The 24,940-nt window shown below is 53.9% G+C and overlaps 1 protein-coding gene across 4 annotated transcripts in view; it reads left to right on the top strand.

Annotated features, from left to right (window-relative positions):
* Positions 1–24,940, top strand: part of PLCG1 (phospholipase C gamma 1) — a 55,245-nt gene that overhangs the window by 3,334 nt on the left and 26,971 nt on the right. For all 4 annotated transcript variants that reach the window (XM_068149833.1, XM_068149836.1, XM_068149834.1 and 1 more), the window contains exon 2: positions 23,169–23,321. In XM_068149833.1, the coding sequence (XP_068005934.1) occupies positions 23,169–23,321 (153 nt within the window). The remainder of the gene's footprint in view (positions 1–23,168; positions 23,322–24,940) is intronic.

The raw sequence follows: 24,940 nt of genomic DNA on the forward strand, positions 1-24,940 counted from the left end.
TGAAGTAGGAATGATTCTGGATTTTTATCCATTTCAGGACAGGCAAGCATCCATGGTTTATCACACATGGAGGTCTCAGGGGGCATCTTGTGTAGATGGCCATGTCTTGGAGAGGTACCCATGAACACCTCGGCATGGAAGATCTGTGCTCCTTTCTTTGCACCTGGTGGGTTTTGCAGAAACAAGATGTGTATTTGTTCCCAGGAGGAGTGGGCAGTGCTGGGGCACCTGGTTTCATTGCCAGCCCTGTTGGGAAGAGCACAAGCTCTGTGGCTGCAGTCCAGGAAGCCTCCTACTGCATGGCAGGCAGTGCATAAGGGGTTAGAGGGTGAGCTGGCTCATCTCCAGGTGGCTTTGGGTATGTAGGCTAAAGCTGTGGTGTGCCAGGAGGAGAGGACTTCTGGGCACACTGACAGTCATCATTCCTTGGCATGGTGCTGCTTGTTTCAGAGCTTCAACATCAGTGAGAGTGCTGTCATGGAGCTGCCACCTTTCCAGGATCTGTGGCTGCTTGGCTGTCAGTACTTCTGATCTCTTCTGAACTCCAGGTGGTTGCAATAGTCAATCAATTGTTTGCCCTCACCTTCATGCAAAGCTGTGTTTTGGTGGTGCTTAGCTTTCTGCTGACCTGAGCTCCCAGCCTGAGCAGGCTTCAGGTCATCTCACTGCTGGCAAGGAACATGTTTGGAACAAGCTCCAGGGAAACCCCCATCCTCTGTACCTTTGATGCCTCAGCAGTTGTTGGTCTAACAGCTTTTCCCTGACTGAACAGATGTGTGGCTGCCAGCTCCACTGGCCATGCTGCTTGTGGTCAGAGGTGAGGGGACATCTATTTTGAGTTAGTTACTGAAGCATTCAGGATCTGAGCTGGCCTCTGGAAGGAGCTTTTGCCTCGTAAGGACAAAGCCCTTACAGTGTTGAACAGCATCTCTTAACAGTGCTGAGGCTGGACCAGAGGGATGCAGGTCAGGGAGTAGTTTGTGGTTGATGGATTGGGTGGCATCACCACACATGATATGCATGCAGGGGCAACCAGCTGGCCTCGTTGGCCACCATCAAACTGCCCAGCCTTGCCTTCCTCTAGCCTGCACCTCGGAGATGTTGAGGATGATTAGAGGGCTGGAGCACCTCTCCTATAAGGACCAACGGAGAGAGTTGGGACTATTCAGTCTGGAGAAGAAAAGGCTCTGAGGAGACCTTATTGTGGCCTTCCATCATCTTAAGGGGGCCTACAAGAGAGCTGGGGAGGGACTTTTTAGGGTGTCAGGTAATGATAGGACTAGGGGGAATGGAACAAAACTCGAAATGGGTAGATTCAGATTGGATGTTAGGAAGTTCTTCCCCGTGAGGGTGGTGAGACACTGGCACAAGTTGCCCAGGGAGGTGGTGGAAGCCTTAGCCCTAGAGGTTTTTAAGGCCAGGCTGGATGTGGCTCTGAGCAAGCTGATCTAGTGTGAGGTGTCCCTGCCCATGGCAGCAGGGGTGGAACTAGATGATCCTTGAGGTCCCTTCCAACCCTAACAATCCTGATTCTCTGTTGGGGTTGTGGTACACTGAGAGGAGTGGGGAGCTGTTGCTGGTGTGACAGCCTTCTCCTTCGTCCCCTGGCTTTGTGACCTTTGTGTAGCGCTTTGTGAGCCTTGCATAAAGAGTGACCTTGTGTGCTCATCCTCAGCCTGTGTCCCTCCACTCCTCCCCTCCGTGAGCAGCTCTGACTCAGCAGTGGGCAGAGCAGGGGCTCCAGCCAGCTGGGCTCCCAGATGAAGAACCTCTTGTGTTGGGAAGGACCCATCTCGTGCTCTTCTTTAAGCTCTTCAGCTCACTCTCCACGAGCAGGACCAGCTGAGGAGCGAGGAGGAGGAGGAGGGAGCAAACCTGTCCGTGTGGGAATCCTTCTGCTTTGAAAAGCAGCCCCCTCCTTTTGCTGTCCTCTCTCGGAACTGAAGCTGTGCCGAAAGCAATCCTGGTTTGTGCACGAAAAAGAAAGAAAGAAAGAAAGAAACAAAAGTCTTTTTGGTCAATTCCTGGAAGTTTCGATGCGGGAGGGGCTCGGCCAGCTCTAATTACCACTGCATTGATTTCTTGCTAATCAGCTCTGCCGAGGGCCTGGCTGGCAGGGTGGGAAGAGCTCTAATAATTTCCCTATTCTTTTTGTTAATCACCCAAAGCGAAGCAGAGCTGATTCTTCCCATCAGTTGTCTTTGATGCCTTTATTACTATATCTATCTATCTATCTCTCTCTATATATTTTTACACTTCCTGTGTTACCTAACTCTTTAATACAGCAGGGTCTTGCATTCATAACTCCACATGCTGGGGGGGGGGGGGGGAGGGGGAGGTTGGGGTGTTACAGGCCAGCGTCTAATTGAGCTGTTTTGCTTTGGAACACATCAGAAAACTCAGAGTTTGCTCAGAGAGTGAGCTGAAAATTCAGAGCAGATGTTTGGTTTATAGGGAAGAGAGAAGGGGGGAGGGAGGGAGGGAGGAGAAAAACCTCCTTTGAAAAAACCCTTGGTTGTGTTCTTGCTCTCAGTCAGATGAGCTCAGCCCCGTGGAGGTGGAGAAAAGCCTGTGCAGAAGAAAAGGCAGGAACTGTGAAATATTAATGCAGAGTGACTCTGAAGGGTGGCTCTTACCCACCTCATCCTTTCCAGCTACCTGCCTCTTCCCTCAGTCTGCTGAGGCACAGCTTATTTTTTTTCTGTTAATTTTACTTATTTGAGGCAATGTGAAGAAGCTGAGAGGTTTGGAGCTCCTGAGCAGTGAGCAAGCCAGGAGTGGCTTTCAAGGATAAACAGACTTCAGAGTCAGATCCTCTTAGATCTGGCAGATCCCCATCCTGCTCCGCTGACCACACTGCAGGTGCAGGATGTGGCCCCACACTGTAGGGGCCTGGGGCAGAGGACTGCAGAATTTGCTGCTGTGGGGAGGTGATAGCGTGGCTTGAGACCCTTGTAGGGTTCTAGCTTCCCCTGCTGAAGCCCTGCTGTGGGGTTTTCTTGAGTGAAGGGGCCTGTTGTGTTGTTACCCTTCCTGATTGCAAGGATCACAGAGTGGTTTGGGTTGGAAGGGACCATTAAAGGTCCTTTAGTCCAACTGCCCTGCAGTCAGCAGGGACATCTGCAACTAGACCTGGTTACTCAAGAGTTCCAGACAACCAGACCTTGAGCAGTTCCAGGGATGGGGCATCCACAACCTCTCTGGGCAATCTGTTCCAGTGTCACAGTAAAGAATTCCTTCCTAATATCTAATCTAAATCTACCATCACCCCTTGGTCTGTCCCTGCACTCCCTGATGAACTGTCACTCCCCATCTTTCCTGGAATCCTCTTTTAAGCACTGCAAGGCTGCTCTAAGGTCTTTCCAGATATTTGTGTTGCACTGGGGAAAGTGAACAGGCTCTGCTCTGCCTTCACCTCAAAACTCCAATAGCTTCTTCCTCTCTCTTCACATCCCTTTGCCATCTCTTCTTCACAGCAGCATCTTCCAGGAGGAACAGGTTGGAAGACCCTTACTCATGCAGCACTAAGACATCACAAATTACCTCCTCCCTTGGCATGCCAAAATCTTATCGGCAACCTAGAGAGCAGCTGGAAATGAGCTGTGGGAGCCCTGTGCTCGCTGTGCACCTATGTTGTCCATCAGCCTCCTCCCTTCATTTGCAGCCAGCCATGTGGAAGGGGCTGGCTTGAGGGTTTTGAGCCCACTCATTACAACATGCTGGAGAGGTTTTGTGTAGCGTCAGACTGAGCACTTCTCACCTACGCTGCGGGCCTGAGTGCTCCAAGTTTTTCAAGGCAGAGGCAGTGCGGCTTGGCTTCGTCCCTGCCTGCAGGCAGCCGTGTTGGCTGGACACCACGTGTGGTGAAGAGGAACATCCGAGTGGGCTGGATCTGAACATCTGGCTCTGCAAAGGAGCACCTCGTGTGCTCGGTGCTCCCATCTCCAGGGTTTGTGGTGGGATTTCGTACAGGCCTTTTGACGTGCCCCATCTCTGAGCTGAGCCAGCCCAACCCCATCTGTGATCCTTTTACTGCCCTTTGTTTCGGCTCCCCTGCCTGCACCGCGGGGCAGCCCTTCTTATCGCCAAGCGTTTGCTCGGCTCTGTTGTTATCTAATCGCCCTGGTTGTGCCCTGTGAGCACCCCGAAGACGGCTGCTAGCGATGCCCATCGCCTGCCCTGCCGCGGCAGGACTCTGACCTTCTGCTAATCTTGCAGACTCGTCTGCCCTCCCAGCAGGAGTCCGAGGGGATGCAATGCTTGGGGTCCCTGTCCCTGAGCAGTGGGCTGGCAGAACAGGCTTGACCACTGAGTTGCCCCAGGGGTGCAGCCTTCGTTTAAGTTTTGTGATCTCGGGAGCTCTTCAGCTGGGACTTTCCTCTCCAGCGAGCACTGGGACCGTTGTGTCGCTTAGGAAGTGACCCAAGTGATGGGCACAGGGATGTAAAACTTGCCACAGCTTGGGAGGGAGCAGCTCTGTGAGTACAAGAGCTCAGGTGAGGCTGCCTTACAGGTTTAGCTATGTCACACAAGCTTCTGCTGACGACCTGTCCTGACCAGCTGTAGCAACTCAGCCTACGGATGGTAACTTCTGAAGCTGCTGGAAGGGGAACACATTTGCTCGAGTGCCCTTCTCCCCTCTCTCTGCCCAAGTGGCATCCTGCTGAGGTCGGCATTGCAAATGGTTTGTGCTGAGCATCTCGTCCAGGCCATGAAACTGGCTGGCAGGAGCTGTGAGACTTCTCCCCAAGCAGCCTGCTGTGGAGCACGGTGCTTGCCAGTCCTGCACAGGCAGCAGAACCACACCCCTGGTGGACCATAGTTCATTCGATGAAAGGGCCAACACTAACTGTCTCTGCTTAATGACAGGCCAACCAAAAGCTGGGTTAGTGAGCTGGCTTCAGAGGTGTGTGACTGTGCTTCTGCAGCTGGGTGGCCTGGCTGGGGCTGCAGTCAGCCTTTTGTGCCATGTTCTCATTCCTGAAGTGTTGGAGGTTCAGCAGGACCTGGTGCAAAGCACGTGACAAAGGAGGAAAAGTTTGCAGAGTGTGATGAGGAGTTGTGGGGCTTCCATCACAAAATCCCACGTGCAGCTCTGAGCTTGAACCATCAGCTGAGCCTTGTACAATAAAAGAAAATGTGGAGAGGACTTTTTGTGTTCCCTAGTGTGCTCTGAGGTTACAGGACAGCAGAAATCAGTGGGGCTTAAATTTTGAAGCCCTCAAAGTGCCTTTGAAAATTCATCCCCCCCACATCTTCCCTCTTCCCCCTTGGCTAAAGAAGCTTGGAGAGTGGATGGTGGGAGATGATGTTGAAATCACAGAATCACCAAGGTTGGAAGAGACCTCAGAGATCATCGAGTCCAACCTGTCACCCAAGACCCCATGATTAGACCATGGCACCAAGTGCCATGTCCAATCTCCTCTTGAACACCTCCAGGGATGGTGACTCCACCACCTCCCTGGGCAGCACATTCCAATGGCTAACGACTCTCTCAGTGAAGAACTTTCTCCTCACCTCCAGCCTAAACTTCCCCTGGCACAGCTTGAGAGTGTCCCCCCTTGTTCTGCTGCTGGTTGCTTGAGAGAAGAGACCGACTCCCTCCTGGCTACAACCACCCTTCAGGTAGTTGTAGACAGCAAGAAGGTCTCCCCTGAGCCTCTTCTTCTCCAGGCTAAACAATCCCAACTCCCTCAGCCTCTCCTCGTAGGGCTGTGCTCGAGGCCTCTCCCCAGCCTCCTTGCCCTTCTCTGGACATAAAGCATCTGAAAGGATATCTGTCTAAGGAAAGGAAAAAGAAGAAAGGTTTGTGTGTTTACAGATACTTGTGTGGAGGAAATCATTTGGTGTCTGGCAGCCAGGGATGCTCACAGGAACCTGCAACCACGCCTGTGGGGCTTGCTGGCTCTTCTGGTCGTGGTGTGTGCTGCTGCTGCTCTCCTGCCAGCCCTGCTGGCATAGGAGATGGGTGTCAGAGCTGCACATCCTCTGCAGTGACTGTATCCTGCTGTGCACGGGGGTGGTGCTGAGCTCATGGCTTTTCCTCTGCTCTGGCCTCCCTGCTCATCTGTTCCAGCCAGTGTGGTTTCTCTGCCGGAGGTGTTACAGCAGGCAGTGGTGGGAGGGTGTCTCCCAGGCTGGGGAGAGCCCTTGAGAGGGGGGCATGGTGACAAGAGCCATTCCTGAAGGGACTCTGTGGTGCTGGAGAAAGCTTTCCTTCCAGGGGGTTTGAATCTTTCCCTTTGAAGGACCTGCATGTTGTGCCAAGGGCTGTTTTACATGGACAATGCTTTTTGACAGTGATTGAAAGGAGAGACATCCCTGTTGCTGAGGATTTCTGCCTCTCGGAAGATCCCCCAGCTCTGCCTCTGCCTGGCAGCTCTGCTAGGCTCATGCCTCCTGTCCCAGCTCTTCTTATCTCTGAGCACTTTGCTGCCTCTTGCTGTCTCTGTTGCACATCAAACACCTTGATGGATCAGATGGTGGGAGGACACCTGGGCGGGGAGCAGCCTGAGCACCCAGAAGGCCAAGGGCTGGTGTCTCTAGCAGGAGCTGGCAACTCTAAAGCTGTAGAAGCCAGCAGAGCTTTCCAGCACTGACAACCCACACTCTGAAGGTCTCTGTGATTTTCTCAGCTTCATCTCTGCTGTCTGGTCTGGTGGTTCTTCAGCTCAGTTTGGAGCTGGGGATCCTGAACTGGGCTGGCTGGAGAGCTGTGGAAAGCCTTCCAGAGCCCGAAATGGACCTCTCCCTTGCTCTGCTATGCAGCTCCCATCTTCTGCTTGCAAACACTCGTGGTTCTGAGGTTTTGGTCAATCACACCTTGATTAATAGGGTGCCCCAAAGCATGCCTGGCCTCGTGCAGGCAGGCAAACTCACATTAGTGGAGGTTGTGTCCAGCAGGGGAGCTTCCGTGAGCAGGATGCTTTGCTGAGCTGGCACTGAGGATCTTGTCTTCTGGCCTTGAGGATGAAACAACTAACAGCCCCAGCAGAAGGGGCAGGACTGTGCCTCGTGGGTCGTTTCTCACCCCACCCTACTGCAAACACATGTACTTTTGTGTTCTTGGAAACTGACTTTTGTTCTCCTGCTTTGGCACATGGAATCATCACACCCAGAGCTGTGCTGCCTTCTGTTTGCAGCTCAGCCTCTGCTCACCGCAGCCCCTACCCCTACTGGTGTGTGTGCAGATCTGCTGCCTCCCCGCAGCAGATGTGGTCGCTGCTGCCTTCCCACCCTGGCCCCTGAGAGAGGGTTGGGCTTTCCCCAGGGACTGAGCTTGCTTTGGGCTGCGTTTTTCCCTCTGGCTTTGAAACTCATCACCCAGGAGCTGGATGCATGGGTACCCTGCTGAGGTCTATGCTGCTGGGATGGTGGTGCCAGGAGGGACAAGTGCAGGAGTGCCACTGCACTGTTGGTGGCACGCAGCAGTGCTAAGGCTCCTGATTCCATGAGCTGCTCCAACGTGGCAATGCTCTGCTCTCCATCTCTGCTGGAGCTTCTTTGACTTGCATCTTGCTCCTCTCCTCCCCAGCTCGCACTGTGCAGGGCCCCATCCTGCTCCATCTGAGCATCCCTCTGCACTAGGGCCAGATCAGCCAGGGTTGGGAATCGTTGTCACTGAGAGGGGACGTCAAGGAAAGCTGTCACAGCAGGCTGTGCCTTGTGGGGACGCTGGGTAGAGCAGCTGCTGGAGAGGCTTTTTCCTGTTTACTTGCTCTGAGAAGCACCGGGTGCGCTGGTGATTAAAGGACATCCCCCCTGCCTTTGCTTGTGTGTCCTTCATCCCTCCCCCTTCCCAGGGGCTGTCTGCACACCTGCAGTCCCCAGCCCTTAACCCAGGCTGGATAGCAGGGTGGCTGCAGGTGAGGGCTTGGTTGGATTGGGAGCACAGGATGTCCAAGAGGACTTTAAGCCCGTTGGCACCCTGCCCTGTAAATCTGCAGCCTATACATCTGCTTTCCAGCTGGTGGAGAGGTGGGGTGGGGGCTGGCTCCGTTTGTTTGCTGAGCATTTAGGTGCTGCCTGACGTGGTCCTTCTTGGTGTGAGCAAAGGGCAAGGCTCTCCTGCTCCTGGGCTGCATCAGAGCAGAAGCAGAGAGCCTGCTGCCTTGTCCCTCTGAGTTGCCCTGCTGGGGTGCTTCTCCAGGACCTGTCCCACAGGTGCTACTCGTCCACCTTTGTTTCCTCTGGCTGGGATCCTGGGGAAATTTGGAACCCCTCTTCCTTCGAGCCTGCAGTCCTTGTCCCCCTACTGCTTGCCAGCTCACAGCCCTCCTCAGCTTCAGAGAATCAAAACCCATCAGTCCTGGGTCACGGAGCAGACCCTGAGTGGTGCCAAGCTTCCCAGGCTTGCTGCGCAGCAGGGAGATAGTTCTTTAGGGACACAGCTTGGCTCTGTATCCCAGAAAAATGTCAGAGGTGATGCCAGCTCTCAAGGCCTTGCTGGTTGGAGTATGGTCCCCATAGTCCCCAGCAGCTCATGCTCTGGGCCATGTTATGAACAGGCCTAGAGATGAGGGGGTGAGACTGTGGAGCACTGGTACTTCGCGTTTGGTATGAGCCATGGTGCAGGTCGGTGTGCAAGCTGAAGGAGGTCTCCAGCTCTGGGGACCAAATAAGCCCTAGGTGAAGACAGTAAGGAAAAATCAGACCCAGGGGGTAGAGGAGCCTGGGTGTGAAGACCACCAAAAGCTCCTGCTTCTCCCATGTCAGCTGAACAGAATGTCTCCTGCTAGGGTGATGTGTGGCTTAGGTAGTGCCTGCTCAGTGCCTGGGGACCTTCAGCTGGATGGTGCTGGAAGAAGGGGGCAGGAACTGGTTATCAACCATACTCTGGTCTTGGTGGTGGAAGGTGAAGCCAGCATCTTGGGTGGTTAGTGCAGACAGAGCAGCACTGCTGTGAAAAGGGCAGGTTTATTGTACTGTGGGACAGAGCAGGTTTGATTTCACCAGCAGCTGCTCTGGTAACTCTGCCTCTTTCTCTGGCTCACAGGGTGGTGGGTGGAAGGGACTCACATGGAGAGTGAAGAGGAGGAGGTGTCATGAGGAGGTGCCTCAGCTACTCCCTGCATGGTGGAAATGGTACAGCCCTCTGGGGCCTCTCCTGCAGAGAGTGGCTCACAGGGAGATCTAGGGGAGGGCACACATCTGGAAACCACATCTGTGCTTTAACAAATACTCACTCCTTGTTGAATCAAAACAGGTTTTGAGTTGAGCATGGTAGGTGAAGAGGTCAGCCTGTTGTGGTGACCTCGAATGGCTCTGCAGCAGATGGGATCTTGATCCTATTCTTCTCCTCCCAACTTTACCCTGACACTGAAGAGCTCAAGCCCTGCTAGGACCAGGAACAAACCATCTCCCCTGTTGTCTGTCCTGGCCAGCAGTCTTTACTCAGCTTTCTTAAGTGCTGGAAGGCTGCAGTAAGGTCTCCACAAGCACTGCTTGGTGCATTGTGTCTTCTCAGGGACAAGCAATGCAGTGACAGCCACATGGTCACCCCCAGCCTAGCTGGCTGACACAGACTGTCCCTGCCCCAGGGCAGCAGGAAAGCCTCCAGGTGCCTCACTCCAGCAAAGAAGAACAATAGAAAACCCCAGCCATCACCTTCCTGCCATTTAGACTCACAGAATGGTTTGGGGAGACCTTTAAAAGTCATTCAGTCCAACCCCCCTGCACTGAGCAGGGACATCTGCAACTGCAGCAGGTTGCTCAGGGCCCCAAACAACCTGGCCTGGAATGGTTCCAGGGCTGGGGCAGTCCTGGCCAGCAGTCATCTTTGCTGTCAAGCTGCTGTCACGGAAACTTGACTGCATGGTCTGCTGGGATGGCTGAAAGCTGAGTCATGGCATCTGAACATCCCTGCCATTTGCTGCCAGTCTGACAAATCTTTTCTGTCCACTTCTCACTCCTCACCTTTGTGCCCTGTCCTAGGGACAGTGTTTGGTCACTGTTGTCTCCATTTGCATTGTGGTGGGGCACGAATCCCTGAGTGTGGGAGCCTGTTGGGTGCAGAGAACTCCAAGGAGAGCTTGCTGCTGTTAGCCACCCAGGGCTTCCTTGCTCCCCCACCTAGGCCCCAGCTGTCATGCTGTGAGCTCTGCCTCTGACCACCTTGTGCACTCAGGATCTGCTGGATTGCCATGTCTGCCCCTCTTCCTGCTTGTTTCTTGCCAGTCTGCTTGGTCCTATCCCCTTCCCCTCCCACTGGCAGTGGGTGGTAGTCCTGCAGCTGTCTGTGAGCCTGGGGACATCAGTGGCCCTGCAAGCTCAAGGAGAAGGCTGTGGGGACGTTACAAAGAAGGGTTGTTCCCTGTTGGGTCCTTCGAGGGTCTCAGGGAGAGGAAGAGTAGCAGAGGCAGTCTGGAGGAGCTGTGCTCACACTTCTTCAGCTTCCCTCATCCTCCCTCCCTTGTATTGTGCTCCTGTAAGGCCATCATGTTTCTCACCCAGGCAGGGCTGAGGGGGATGGAGTCCTTGATGCCATGCAGGAAAAAGGTCACCTTGAGGGTGGCTTTGTGGAGCCATCCCTAGACAGTCTGCCCAGGAGCACTGGTGCTGAGCTTCCCCTTTCCATTTGAGTCAGTGGAAGCGTGTGCCTCTCAAACAGACCAGGCTGATGACTGAAGGGTGGCTCTGCAGGCTGCCACCAGCCTTATTTCATCTGGAGAAGGGACACTGACTTCTGAAGAGCAGTGTCCATGCAAGCAAAAGTGGAAACCTTACCCTACCTGGAGCAGTTTTGCTTCTGTTTGGTAGAAACATGGTCCAGTATCAGACCCCAGAAGCAGGTGCAACCTGCAGCCCTGGACTGGTAGAATCCAAAAATCCTGATACAGAACCCCACAGGCTCATGCAGATGAATTTCCATGGAGGGCAAGAGTCCCAAAGCCCCCCAGGAGTGCTTTTGCTGGGGCCCTTCTCTGATGTTTGCCATCTAACTGCCTGTCCCCATGAGCTCCCCACGGCTGCCCTTGCAGGGCTGTGCTGGAGGGACAGGGTGCTGTGTTCCTCAGGGTCACAGCAAGGAGGATGTTCCTGCTTTCCAGCAGACTGGGTGAATTCTGCACCTTGAATTGTGACTCTGCTTCCATACTGCAGACCATTCATGCTGCTTGGGGTTCACCTCTCCTCACAACACCTGTCCTAAAGTAAGTGGGGTGCTTGTGCCGTGCTGTAGATGGATAAGATAACCTCCAAGAGACTCCCCAGACTGCACAGTGAGGGTATCTGGGGGCAGAATATCAAATGGACTCATCTTGTTCTTCATTCCTTCCACAATGCTCCCTACTGGCTGTTCCCAGAGATGAGGTAAGGGCCAGCTGTGCTCTCTCCAGTAGAAGTGGAAGAGATGTGTCTCCTAAGAAGTTTTTGTCACCTAGCTTGTATGTTTGTGTAGAACTGAAGTGAACATCCTTTCCTGGACTGCAAAGGGAGCACTGGTGGCCAGCTTGCATGGCTACTCCAGTTCCATTGACGTGGAGAAAGCTTGGGAGAGCCACTTGGAGTGTGGCACACTGTATGAGAAGTTCATCTGCTGGGCAAGGAGAGCCTGGCTGTGGGACTGGGCCAGTGCTTGCTTTTTGCCTCCAGCAAGCCCCTCCATGTGCCCTGAAAACACCCCTGCCAAAGGCCATGCCAGCAGCAAAACAGCCTGAGAGGGAAGAGAGCATCCAGACGAGCAGAGAGCTGGTCCCTCTGAGGGGGTGTGGGGCTGTTGCCTGTAATAACCCTGCCAGTTAACTGCTGGCCATTAGCTGACTTGGGTAAGAGACATTCCCACTGCATCCTGTCACACTCTGCCAAGCATTTTTTCCCTCCTTCTCCCAGCTGGAGAGATGTTGGCTGCTTGTGAGACACGGAAGGGTTTGGGGAAGGGGGCTCTCATGGTGCTTCGTCAGGGGCTTGGGCTGTGTCTGCAGCAAGTGGCCATGCCTCAGGATCAGTGTCCCACCTCTGCTCCTTTGCTTTATTTGCCTTGGTGGTTTCTTGCCTGGCTTTGGGAGGGAAAAACCTGTGTGGCACTTGTAGGAGGAGAGCTGGGCTATGTGCTCCCCTGGTGACATGTTCTCCTTGTCCCCATGGCTCCAGAGGTGCAACCAAAGGAGCTGTGCAGGAGCAGCTGGGGAAAGGAGCTGGAGTGCTTTGCCCAAGGCCATGCAACTCACTGGAAGCAGAGGTGGCTCCAGCACCACCTTCTCAGCTATGCTGAGGGCATGTGCTAGTGATGGACACAGGAAGTGCCTCAGACCAGCTGGGTCTGAGCCTGAAGGTGTTCCTGGGAGGCTGAGACCAGTGAGTGGAAACTGGCATCCTTTGTGCCCCCAGTTGTGCTGGGCTGGGGGCAGAGGCTGTGAGCTAGCAGCATCCTGCTTTGCTCACTTGGGGGATCAGTTTGGTTTTTCAACTTGTGTTTTCTTGCAGCTGAGAGTCAACAGGAGAGATGTGCTGATGATACAGGATAGGCAGCTGCCAGCCCACAGCTACCTCTGCTTCAAGCACTGGGAGGATGTTGGTGAGCTACTGGAGGCCACCTGCATGAGGCTAAAGCTGGCAGAGCAGCAAGGTCTGGGTCAGCCTGGGGATAGGTCCACATTGGTCTGTAGGAGCAGAATGATGCCTGAACAGGACCTCTGTCTCCTTGCTCCAAGCCCTAATTTGTGCCTGGAATGGAGAAGGGAAGGGTTCAGGGCACCCTCTCCTCAACACACAGAACCATGCAGCTGTGTGACACCTTCTAATCTCCCTGCCCATCTCAAGTTCCTCTGTAGTTGATAAGGATTTGGAGAGGGGGAGAGGGGGGACAGGGGAGGGAGGGATGAGCTCAGAAGCCACAGGACACGTGGCCCAGGGGTGCAGCAGAGGCAGCATCAGCCAGAGCAGGGGCAGGAAGCGCCGGTGCCCACAGAGCAGGCGGCATGTCCCTGCACGCCCCGCGTGGGCTGCCCGTGCCTGGGCAGAGCTGCTGGCTCCCAGGGCGGTGAGCAGGCTCCCTGCCAAATCCTTTTGCTCCTGCTGATTGACAGAGATCATTGAGAGGTGAGCCAGGATGTCAGACAGGATCATAGAATCATGGAATTCTCTGGGTTAGAAGATGCCTTTAAGATCTAGTCCAACCAGCAGTGCCAGGTCACCACTAAACCATGTCCCTCAGCACCACATCTGCACAGCTTGGAAACCCCTCCAGGGATGAGGACTGCACCACTGCTCCAAGCAGCTTGTCTCAGGGGTTGACAACCCTTTTGGGGAAGAAATTGTACCTCATAGCCAACCTAAACCTCTTTTGGCATAACCTGAGGCCATTTCCTTGATCCACGCTAATCCGTGGAAGCTCCCTTTTGTCCCATCTCCAGCCCACAGAGCTGTTTTTCCAGTATCTCCTCTCCCAAGATGCTCTCTGTGTGGATGTTGCTGTGTCTGGGGTAGACAAATGCAACAGTTGCTTCATAGCAAAACGCAGTGGCTTGGGGCAGAAATTGCTGTTTGCTGATGCAGGAGCAGGTGAGATGAAGCAATTTGCTGGAGCAACCTGAGGCACAACTGAGTCTGGAGTGCTGGTTTTGGCTGGGGTAGAGTTGATTTTCTTCCCAGTTGCTGGTATGGGGCTGGGCTTTGGATCTGTGCTGGAAACAGTGTTGATAATTCAGGGATGTTTTAGCTGCTGCTGAGCAACTTACAGAGTCAGGGCTTTTTCTGATTCTCACCCCAGCAACAATAAGGGTAAGGGTGCACAAGAAGCTGGGAGGGAACTCAGCAGGGACAGCCAACTCCAGCTGACCAGGGAGATATTCCAGACCATATGACATAAAATCTGGGGAGAAGTAAGTAAGGGAGGGGGATGTACAGAGTGGTTTTGTCTTCCCAAATCGCCATTATGGGTGATGGAGCCTGGAGATGGCTGAACATCTGCCTGTGATGGGAAGTGCTGAATGAACTTGTTTTGCTTTGCTGCCTGAGTAGCTTGTGCTTTACCTGTTGAACTGTCTTTAACTCAGCTGAAGAGGTTTCTTACTTTTACCCTTTGGATTCTCTCCCCCCTGCCACTGGGGGCAGGGAAAGAAAAGGGGCAGCATGGGGCTGAGCTGCCAGCTGGGGTTGAACACAGTGTCTGGAGGAGGCAAGCCAAGAGGACCAATGGCATTCTGGCCTGCATCAGGAACAGTGTGGCCAGCAGGAGCAGGGAGGTCATTCTGCCCCTGTACACTGCACTGGTTAGGCCACACCTCGAGTACTGTGTCCAGTTCTGGGCCCCTCAGTTTAGGAAGGAGGTTGACTTGCTGGAACGAGTCCAGAGAAGAGCAACAAAGTTGGTGAGGGGTTTGGAACACAGCCCTGTGAGGAGAGGCTGAGGGAGCTGGGGTTGCTTAGCCTGGAGAAGAGGAGACTCAGGGGTGACCTTATTGATCTCTACAACTACCTGAAGGGAGGTTGTAGACAGGCGGATGTTGGTCTCTTCTCCCAGGCAGCCAGCACCAGAACAAGAGGACACAGTCTCAAGCTGCACCAGGGGAGGTTTAAGCTGGGTGTTAGGAAGAAGTTCTATACAGAGAGAGTGATTGCCCATTGGAATGGGCTGCCTGGGGAGGTGGTGGAGTCACCATCATTGGAGGTGTTCAGGAGGACTCTTGATGGGGTGCTTGGTGCCATTTAGCTGTTTGGGTGGATTGGATTGGTTGATGGGTTGGACGTAATGATCTTGAAGGTCTCTTCCAGCCTGGTCTGATCTGGTTCTGTTCTGTTCTGTTCTTTTCTGTTCTGTTCTGTTCTATTCTGTTCTGTTCTCCTGAGGCAAGAGAGGTGTTTGCATCTTACAGCAACAAAAGCAGTGGGACCCAACAAGCCCTTGAGCACTGGGGTGGCTGTGTCCCACCTTGGGACAGCAGTGGGGCTGAGAGAGCTTTGGCCAGGGTTTTGGTGCCCCAGTGAAAGGCCAGCATGGGCAGTTTGAGTTCCTGGAGGGTGCAGGGTTTGCTGGGGCACAAGGCACTGCTGGTTTGGTGTTTGTGTTGGCTCCCACGGATGCCTCAGCCATCCCTCCTGCCCCCTGAAAAAAAAAATAGTAAGGTTAAATGAAAGGCCTCAGCTTGTTTCTTCTTGTTCTGTCTGGAGAAGCCCTCTGTTAATGGCAGGGGACTGTCCTTTGGAAAGCTGATAGCGATGCACAGCAGCACCAACGGCAGCGAGCACGGTGGGAGGAGGATGCTGTGACCCCGTGGCTGTGTCTCTGGGCAGAGCTGCTTCATTCCCCATCGCACCCTCTGCTTTAGTCTTTAGATTGAGGGAGGTTTGCGGGGTTGAAAGATTGAGCTGTCGTAACTCTGGAGCCCTGCACCAACGCGGGGTGTGTGTGTGTGTGGGTGTGTGTGTGTTTCTGCCCGCAGAAATCCGTTTGCAATCCGTTGGGGTCGCCACGCCGCTCCTTGCCAAGGGGCTGCAAAGCGCAGGACCCCGCTCCGTGCGTCGGTGTGGATGCAGCCTGCCTTGTGCAAGAGCCACCGGCGTTTTCACAGCCGAACTCGGGCTCGGAGAGTTCCAGTCTGGATGGATGTGGGGCTGGGGCTGCGCGGGGACAAACCCGGGGCCGGCCCCGGAGCTTTGCAGGCGGAAGGGGCTTGATGAAGAGCAGAGGGCAGGCGATAGGGCTCCAGACTGTGAGGTGCTGAAGGCGCTGGCCCCGCTCCAGCAGAGCACTTAGCGCAGGCTCGGCTGTTCCCCGGAGCTCTCGGGGGAGTTTGGGTTGGGGTTTTGCTTTTCTTTTTTCTTTTTCTGAGTGGTGTTGGGTTGCAGTCAGCAAAGCTGAAACGTCGAGTGGGTGCAGAGCAGGGCAGATCGTGGGGGGATCGACCAGCTGGTGAGCCCCAGCACAAGGAGGATGGCTGCGGTCCTCCTCCCGATGCACACAGGTCTTAATATCTACTGCTGGCCCCAGTGTCCATCTCAGAGGCTTCCATGGCAATACTGAGAGGGAGATGTTGCTGCTTCACCCTCCATGCTGCTGTCTTTTTTACTCACCTCTTGGCTTTTGCCCCCCCCATCACCACCACCTTTCCCCAGTGTCCTCACTGCCCAGTGCCCTTCCGTGATAGAAAGCCTGGGGATGATCTTGGGATTGTACTCTGGAGGATCCACAATGTTTTGTTCAGCCTGGGGAGGAGAAGGCTCTGGGGTGACCTTATTTCTTTCAGAAAAAAAAATATGGAGGTGGAGATGTTGCAACCCTCAGAGCCCCTTCCAGGGTGTCCTTATCCTTGCTCATTACAACATCCAATCCATCAGTGGTGAAACGAGGCTTGGACACAGTTTGAGTTGTAGATGACTTTAAGGGTGGGTCTGGTTTGCTGGTAACCAGAGGGTAATTTGGTGGTTGGTTTGTTGTTTTCTTTGTTAAATGGTGTGGGGGTTGGCGCTGGGGTCAGCTTTTTCTTTCTGATGCAACCCCAGCTGAAAGGAAAGCTCTTTGCCCAGAAATGTGACCATGTCTTTTGGGGGGTTTAAGTGCTGGGGGCAAGCAGAGGGACAAGCCTTTCTGCTGGTGGCTGGCTGAGGGGGTCTCTGGGAGGCTGTGGGAAGGGCACAACCTGCTTGCAGGGCCACAGTGTGCAATGTGGAAACATGAGGAGCTCAGAGCTCCTCCAGGCTGGGCGGGCTTTGCTGCCTCCTTCCCAGAGCCTCTCCTGGCTGCTGCCTGGGAGAGCTGGAAGATGGCCAACATGCTCCAGACCTCCAATCTCATCCACTGCTTGTCTGTCCCTGCTCAGAGATTTGAGCCCTGCCAGACCACAGAGGGGTTTATGTTCCAGTAGAGCTTCCCTCTACCTCTAACATTGCTGTGGCACCAAGCTCTTCCTCCTCTTGCTGCTGTCCCCGTGGGATGGAGCCCTGCAGTGACTGCTGCCTTCAAAGCATGCTCTGGGAGAAGGCTTCTTGGGGAGGAGGAGATGTGGGTCATCCCAGTGGCAGGGTACTCAACCTTTGAAGGGTTCATCCTGGATTGGCTGCCAATTGTTCCCCTGCCCAGCATGCATATGACTTATAATGCTGGGGCCCCACCAGATGCTCCTTCCCAAGTCTTTGGCTACATCAGTGGTGGGGTAGATAGCATTTCCTGGAATCTTAGAATGGGTTGGGTTGGGTTGGGTCATATAGTTCAACCCCACTCCTGCAGTGAGCAGGGAGCCTGGGCTGGTGCTGTGTAGAACTGGGACTGTGTAGAACTCCAGGGCTGTACTGTGTAGAACTCCAGGACCCACAGCAGCTTGTGGAGCTGACATGAGCAAAACCAGCTAGAGAAAACCCTGGAGAGACCTGAGCTATAGCAAATGGAGCAGTGCCCACAGAGGTGGTGTATGCCCCATCTTTGGAACCATTCCAGGTCGGGTTGTATGAGGCTGTGAGCAATCTGCTCTGATTGCAGATGTCCCTGCTGGCTGCAGGGGGGTTGGACTAGATGACCTTTAAAGGTCCCTTCTGATATGATTTTGTGATTCTAAGATGTCTTCATCTCTCCTTCTCCTGTGCATGGTGACTCCCAAGCGTGTGCTGGCCCAGGGGGTCTGGAGGGAGGAGCTGTGGTGGGCTGGTGGCAGGGGCTGGTGGCGGGAAGCAGCATTTCAGTGCTTGCTGTGTCGGGGTGGTGGGATCTGTGTTTGTTGTGCTTCCTGCTAAGTCATTTCCTTCCACGCTGCAGCGGGGCTGGGAAGGTGTTTTGAGTCAGTAGAGGCAGTGGGGTTGGAGAGGCTGCTCTGCTGCTCTGCAGCAAGATGAGAGCTGCACAAAGCAAACCCTCAGCTGCCTTCTCCCCAGCACACACAGGCACGTTTGGGAGGGTGAGAGCAGTGAGCAAGCAGCTGCAGGCATGCGTGGGCTGGAGGTTTTTGCCCTGCTGCCTCCAGGTGCGAGGCCCTCACCGAGGCTGCCCTTCGCCCTAGGAATTCCCTGCATGCTTCTGCCTCTGCCAGGCGCCTGCCTTGCTGCAGGGCTCTTGCTACAGCATGGATTTGAGCTATGCAGTTTGTAACAACAGCTCTTACTACTTGCTTACTAACCCCCTGGTGCTCCACGCAGGGCATGGTCAGCATGCAGCAGCATCCCAAAGCAGAGAGCAGACCCCTCTAGCATGAGGCACAGTAGGGTCAGTCATCATTTGGCACTTTCCTTCAGCAGTTATTGCCTGGTGAGCTACCATGAAAAACCAGCTGCTGGTTCTTCCCCCACTGTGTTGGTCAAACCCTGCATCCTTCAAAGACAGGATTAGTCTTCATGCCCTGGATGCAAAGACCTTAACTATGATCTGGGTTTGTAAGAGCTAAAGTGATGTGCTGTGTCCCTGAGCGTGTGAGCACGTGGGCAGGTTACAGTGGGGTACATGAATGTTCCAACTTCCACCCAACTGATTTCCAAAGGGTAGGTGATGCCTTAAAAAAAAGTCTCACCCCTACTCAGGGGAACTTGTCTGTCCTCCCTCTGCAGCCCCAAGGAATTGGGTCTTTCACACAATCACCTGGTTGGAAAAGACCTTAAGATCATCAAGTCCAACCATAACCTAACATTGTGTCCACTTCTGGGCCCCTCAGTTTAAGAAGGACATTGAGATACTTGAACATGTCCAGAGAAAGGCAAGGAGGTGGGGAGAGGCCTCGAGCACAGCCCTATGAGGAGAGGCTGAGGGAGCTGGGATTGTTTAGCCTGGAGAAGAGGAGGCTCAGGGGAGACCTCATTGCTGTCTATAACTACCTGAAGGGAAGTTGTAGCCAGGTGGGGGTTGGTCTCTTTTCCCAAACAACCAGCACCAGAACAAGAGGACACAGTCTCAAGCTGCACCAGGGAAGTTTAGGCTGGAGGTGAGGAGAAAGCTCTTCACAGAGAGTTGTTAGCCATTGGAATGTGCTGCCCAGGGAGGTGGTGGAGTCACCATCCCTGGAGGTGTTCAGGAGGGGATTGGATGTGGCACTTGGTGCCATGGTTTAGTAGTCATGAGGTCTTGGGTGACAGGTTGGACTTGATGATCTTTGAGGTCTCTTCCAATCTTATTGATTCTATGACGTGCCTGTACACAACTGTTAGACCTCATCCAGATATCTTTTAAACACCTCCAGGGATGGTGACTCCACCATTTCCCTGGGCAGCCTGTTCAGTGCTTGATGACTCTTTCAGTGAAGAATTTTTTGCTAATACCCAATCTAAACCTCCTCTGCTGTGACTTGAGGCTGTTTCCTGTTATGTTATCACTTGTTACCTGAGAGAAGAGGCCCACAGCCTCCTTTTAGCCAGCCTGAACAAGCCCAGTTGCACCTCACTAGATTGGTGTTCAAGACCCCTCACCAGCATTGTTGCCCTTCTCTGGACCCACTCGAGCACCTCAGTGTCCTTCTTGGCAGTGAGGGGCCCAAAAGTGAACCCAGTACTAGAGGTTTGGCCTCACCAGTGCCCAGTAGAGGTGTCCTGGTCCTGCTGGCCACACTATTTCTGATAGAAGCCAGGATGCTGTTGGCCTTCTCTGCTCTTGTCCTGGGCTGGTGAGCTTGGGAGGGTTTAGAATAAACCAAACCAGGTTGGAAGAGACCTTCAAGGTCATCGCGTCCAACCCATCAACCAATCCAACCCACCCAAACAGCTAACCCATGGCACCAAGCACCACATCAAGTCTCCTCCTGAACACCTCCAGTGATGCTGACTCCACCACCTCCCCAGGCAGCCCATTCCAATGGGCAATCACTCTCTCTGTGTAGAACTTCTTCCTAACATCCAACCTGAACCTCCCCTGGCACAGCCTGAGACTGTGTCCTCTTGTTCTGGTGCTGGCTGCCTGGGAGAAGAGACCAACATCCGCCTGTCTACAACCTCCCTTCAGGTAGTTGTAGAGAGCAGTAAGGTCACCCCTGAGCCTCCTCTTCTCCAGGCTAAGCAACCCCAGCTCCCTCAGCCTCTCCTCATAGGGCTTGTGTTCCAAACCCCTCACCAACTTCGTTGCCCTTCTCTGGACTCGTTCCAGCAAGTCAACCTCCTTCCTAAACTGAGGGGCCCAGAACTGGACACAGTACTCGAGGTGTGGCCTAACCAGTGCAGTGTACAGGGGCAGAATGACCTCCCTGCTCCTGCTGGCCACACTGTTCCTGATGCAGGCCAGGATGCCATTGGCCCTCTTGGCTGCCTGGGCACACTGCAGGCTCATGTTCAGCCTACCATCAACCAGCACCCCCAGGTCCCTCTCCACCTGGCTGCTCTCAGCCACTCTGACCCCAGCCTGTAGCACTGCATGGGGTTGTTGTGGCCAATGTGCAGAACCTGGCACTTGGATGTGTTCAATCTCATGCCCTTGGCCTCTGCCCATCTGTCCAGCCTGTCGAGGTCTCTCTGCAAAGCCTCTCTCCCCTCCAGCAGATCAACTCCTGGTTGTTGCAGCGGTCTGGATTCATGCTCTGCTGGGCTGCTGTCATCTACCAGCACACACCCGTGGTGCTGTACGGTGTATCCTGCCAGGAGAGGATCCCACATTCCTCACGTAGGGCTCACGAGTCTCCCCAGAGCCAAGCCCCGCGGCTGCCTCGCCGTGGTGCCGCTGTGGAGCGAGCCCTGCCTCTCGCTGTGCCGCTCGGGGCTGTGGGTACTGAGCAGGTCCCACTGCTGTCTGGTTTTGAACTGCAGCAGATGGAAGTGAAAGGCGAGTCGATCCGCCGTGAGTGCAGTAAGTGGAGTTTAATGGGGATGAATTGCAGGCCAGGTTTGCAGTAATCTCCATCCTACACTGCTCAGAAGCATCAGCTGCTGTGCAGACGTGACTCACCAATGTTGGTATTTGATTCCCCGAGCATTTAGCAAACTGTTTTTCCAGGAAATGAGGATTCTTGGGTTTAGTTTGAGCTTTGTTGGGGTTTGGGTTTTTTCCCCCTTGTTGCTGCTGTTGTTTTCTCTTTGTTTTATGGCACTGAGAGTCCTTTCTGGCAATTTCCTCCAGAGGGAGAGGCTGGAAGATGCTCCCTTACCAGCATCTCTTCAGCTCCTTCTCCTCACGTGGTGTTCAAGGCTCCAGCGTGCCCACAGCTGCCCTTTGCAGAGGAGCACAGCTCCAAGGTAGCTGGTTGGGGTTGTCTGCTCCTCTTTCTCATGAGCCACAGCTGAAGTTGCCAGGGTGCTGCTGTAGCTAGCCCCACACTGACATTTGCCCTGTCATTCACTGCCAGGACCTGGCAGTCAGCTGTTGCCACCCTGGGCTGTCCCTTATGGTCACATTACTGCTTTATGCTTGGTCACCTTTGAACTGGCCAACCAGGGACAGCTGCTGAGTTATGACACCAAGCCTATGACCCAAGGAATAGCCTCAGAATGATGCTGTCACTGTGTCCTAGAGGCCTGATGTGATGGTGGTGCTGCCTGTCCAACCCTAGCCACTGCCTGCTGGGCACCATGTAGGAGTTTCATCTGACCACGGCTTGGCTGCTCACAGCTCATGTTGCCCCCTCCAGACATTCCTGAAGGAAGCACACTGACATTATGGATGTGTGGGAGGATAATGAACATAAGCACAGCTCCCTGGAGCCACCAGCCCTGGCCAGGGTAACATGCTGTGGCAGATCCACACAGAGGTGATTGCTTCATCCCTCTTTGGCAAAGAGGGACAATGTTTTCTTGATGTAGATGACATCTGTGTGAAAGCATGGACGGTGCTGGGAGGATGCCAGTGGGGCTGGGGGGAGATGCCAGACACAATTGAGGGTGAAAGTGGAGAGGGGGAAGGCAAAGGCACCATCAAATTGTTTAAACCAAGAATCAACTCAGACTGCAGCATCAGACTTGAATTTGCAGAGTAGTGGATCTTAAATCTTCGGTGTTAGTAAGATGTGATAGTTCAAGAAGGTTTTCATCCAGCTGGGCAGGAGGCTGGGACCTCACAGGGTTCACTGCTGTGAAAAAGCTTTTGTTAAAAAAGGAGCAAGCTGCTGTCTTGAAAACAAAAAACCAGAAGAGCTCAGTTTGCAGATGTGTGGTGTTGGGTGGAGGAAGAGGAAAGCATGAGGGGTGAAGCTAGAGGGTGAAGGAGCTTGTGGCAGTGCTGCCCTCTGCTCATGGTATCTGGAGAGCACCTGGAGTGAGGCATCCAACCAGGAGGGTGGTGGTTGGGAAGGCTTCCAAGGAAGCCAGGGAGAAGGGGCTGTGCTTACAGGCTGTGTGCTGCACAGCCAGTGTGTGTGCAGCAAGAGGTGTGCAAGGCTGGTGATAACATCACTGTGCTGCTTTGACAGGCTGAGGAGCAAGCTGGGGCTCTTGAAGGGCTTCTCAAAGGTGTGAAGTGTGGGCACTGCTCTAGGAGGACTTGGGCAGCTGTGGCTGCACTGAGGACCAGCCTGGCAGGGCTGTGCTAGAGCTCTGGATGCTTCTTCAGCCTGGGCCATCAGCAGTGTCAGGAGAGCAGTGGGAAGCTGCTGTGATGTTGACCTGTTGCCTAAATGCAGTGAGTCCCTCTGCAAGGCACCAAACAGCACCTGCCTGCTGTCCTCAGACATCTGGCAGCTCTCTGGTCCTGGGGCAGCCATCCCCTCCTTGCTTTCCAGCATAGCCAGGGAAGCACAGTTTGCTTTCAGAGCCTGGTACCCAAGTTCCATAGGCACGCCTGGGTCTGTCATCATAGAATCAATAAGGTTGGAAAAGACCTCAGAGATCATCAAGTCCAACCTGTCACCCAACATCTCATGACTAACTAAACCATGTGCCATGTCCAATCCCTTTTTGAACACCTCCAGGGATGGTGACTCCACCACCTCCTGGGCAGCACATTCCAATGGCTAACAACTCACTCTGTGAAGAACTTTCTCCTCACCTCCAGCCTAAACTTCCCCTGGTACAGTGTCCTCTTGTTCTGGTGCTGATTGCTTGGGAGAAGACACCAACCCTCACCTGTCTACAACCTCCCTTCAGGTAGTTGTAGAGAGCAATAAGGTCTCCCCTGAGCCTCCTCTTCTCCAGGCTAAACACCCCCAGCTCCCTCAGCCCCTCCTCACAGAGCTGTGCTCCAAACCCCTGCCCAGCCTCATGGCCCTTCCCTGGTCATGTGGTGGGTGGTAACTCAGCTCTGCAGATGACTGTAGCCAATTCATCCATGCCCTGCCTTCTCCACCTGTGTGGGCATTTCAAACTATTAGCTGAGCTCCCCTTTTCTCTTTGCTTTCTCCTAGTGGACATTCGTGAAATCAAGGAGATCCGCCCGGGGAGGAACTCGCGCGACTTTGACCGGTACCAGGAGGATCCTTGCTTCCGCCCGGAGCAGTCCCACTGCTTCGTTGTCCTCTACGGCACAGAGTTCCGCCTGAAGACCCTCAGCTTGCAAGGTAGAGCCCTCGTGGCCCTGGGGCTGTGCTAGGGCAGGCTTGGGCAGGCACCTCATCACCACAGGACCCAAACTTCCGATGCATCCCTTCATGAGGGAGCTGGAAGGTATCCCTGGGCAGATGCTCTTTTCAACACACAGAGGAGCTGGCTTTGGAAGAAGGTGACAGTGGTTTGCTGAAGGGCTCCTGTCCAGTCTCTAGTTAGGTCAGTTAATTCACCCAGGAAACACTAAAGTTGAGTGAACTGAATCATAGAATTGTTAGGGTTAGGAGGGACCTCAAGGATCATCCAGTTCCAACCCCCCTGCCATGGGCAGGGACATCTCACACTGCAGCAGGTTGCTCACAGCCACATCCAGCCTGGCCTTAAGAACCTCCAGGGATGAGCTGGGCAATCTGTTCCAGTGTCTCACCACCCTCATGGGGAAGAATTTCTTCCTAACATCCAATCTGAACCTACCCATTTCTAGTTTTGTTCTATTCCCCCCAGTCCTATCACTCTGACACCCTCAAAAGTCCCTCCCCAGCTTTCTTGCAGCTCCCCTTCAGATACTGTCAGGCCACACCAAGGTCTCCTTGGAGCCTTCTCTTCTGCACACTGAACAGCCCCAACTCACTCAGTCTGTTGCTCTTAGTTCAAGTGTGTGCTGGAAATCAGGTGGTTTATCTCAGCATGGCTTGTTGGTGTTCATCAGCTGCCTTGTGGTAACCAGCCCCACACATCCAGTGGTAACACCTCACCCACTTCTGCTTTGCAATTCTGGGTGAGAAAACACTGCCAGTGGCAAACAGTGACTCACAAATCCTCCATGCCTCCAAGATGTTGGCCCTGGATTTCATCAATGCAGCAATCTCTTGACTTGTGGCTGGGTACTCCAAGTCCAGCTTATGTTTGGTTGTTGAGAGAGGGGAAGTTCATGCTGTTGAGTGTCCTTCTGCTCAGATGGAGGACAGGCTCCCAGGCACTGGCTCTATTTCAGCTCCCAGCCAATATCTTTGGCTAACAGCACACAGTCTGGTATCTTATTTAAACCCATCTAGAGGAGCACCAATGGAGGCAACCACACTGAGTTAGAATCATAGAATCAACCAGGTTGGAAAAGAACTCAGAGATCAACTCCAACCTATTACCTAATACCTCCTGACAACTAAACCATGGCTTCAAGTGCCACATCTGGTCCTTTTTTGAACACCTCCAGGGATGGTGACTCCACCACTTCCCTGGGCAGCAAATTCCAATGGCTAATTATTCTTTCTGGGAAGAACTTTCCCCTCACCTTGAGCCTAAACTTCCCCTGGCACAGCTTGAGACTGTGTCCTCTTGTTCTGCCACTGGTTGCCTGTGCAGTTCTTAATAGCCATGGCAAATCTGCTTTCTGGCTGGTGCTTTGGGACACAGGGACAGAGACAGCACTTCTGCTCTGAGAAAGGACTGAGCTGCTGAGAGGCAGGTCATGGAGGAGCTGTCACACATTCCTAAGGAGGTGCTGGCCTGTCAGCCAGGGCATTACTGTTTGGGAACAAAGATAACTCCCCAGCTCTCTGTAACTGAGGGGAAATGGGCATCCCAGGGGAGGGGAGCAGGAGTTCCACAAGGAGAAGAGCCAGCCAGGGCATCT

The sequence above is a fragment of the Melanerpes formicivorus genome, unplaced genomic scaffold (genome assembly GCF_026170545.1).
Source record: "Melanerpes formicivorus ecotype bairdi unplaced genomic scaffold, bMelFor1.0.p_v2 SCAF_19, whole genome shotgun sequence".
NCBI lineage: Eukaryota > Metazoa > Chordata > Aves > Piciformes > Picidae > Melanerpes > Melanerpes formicivorus.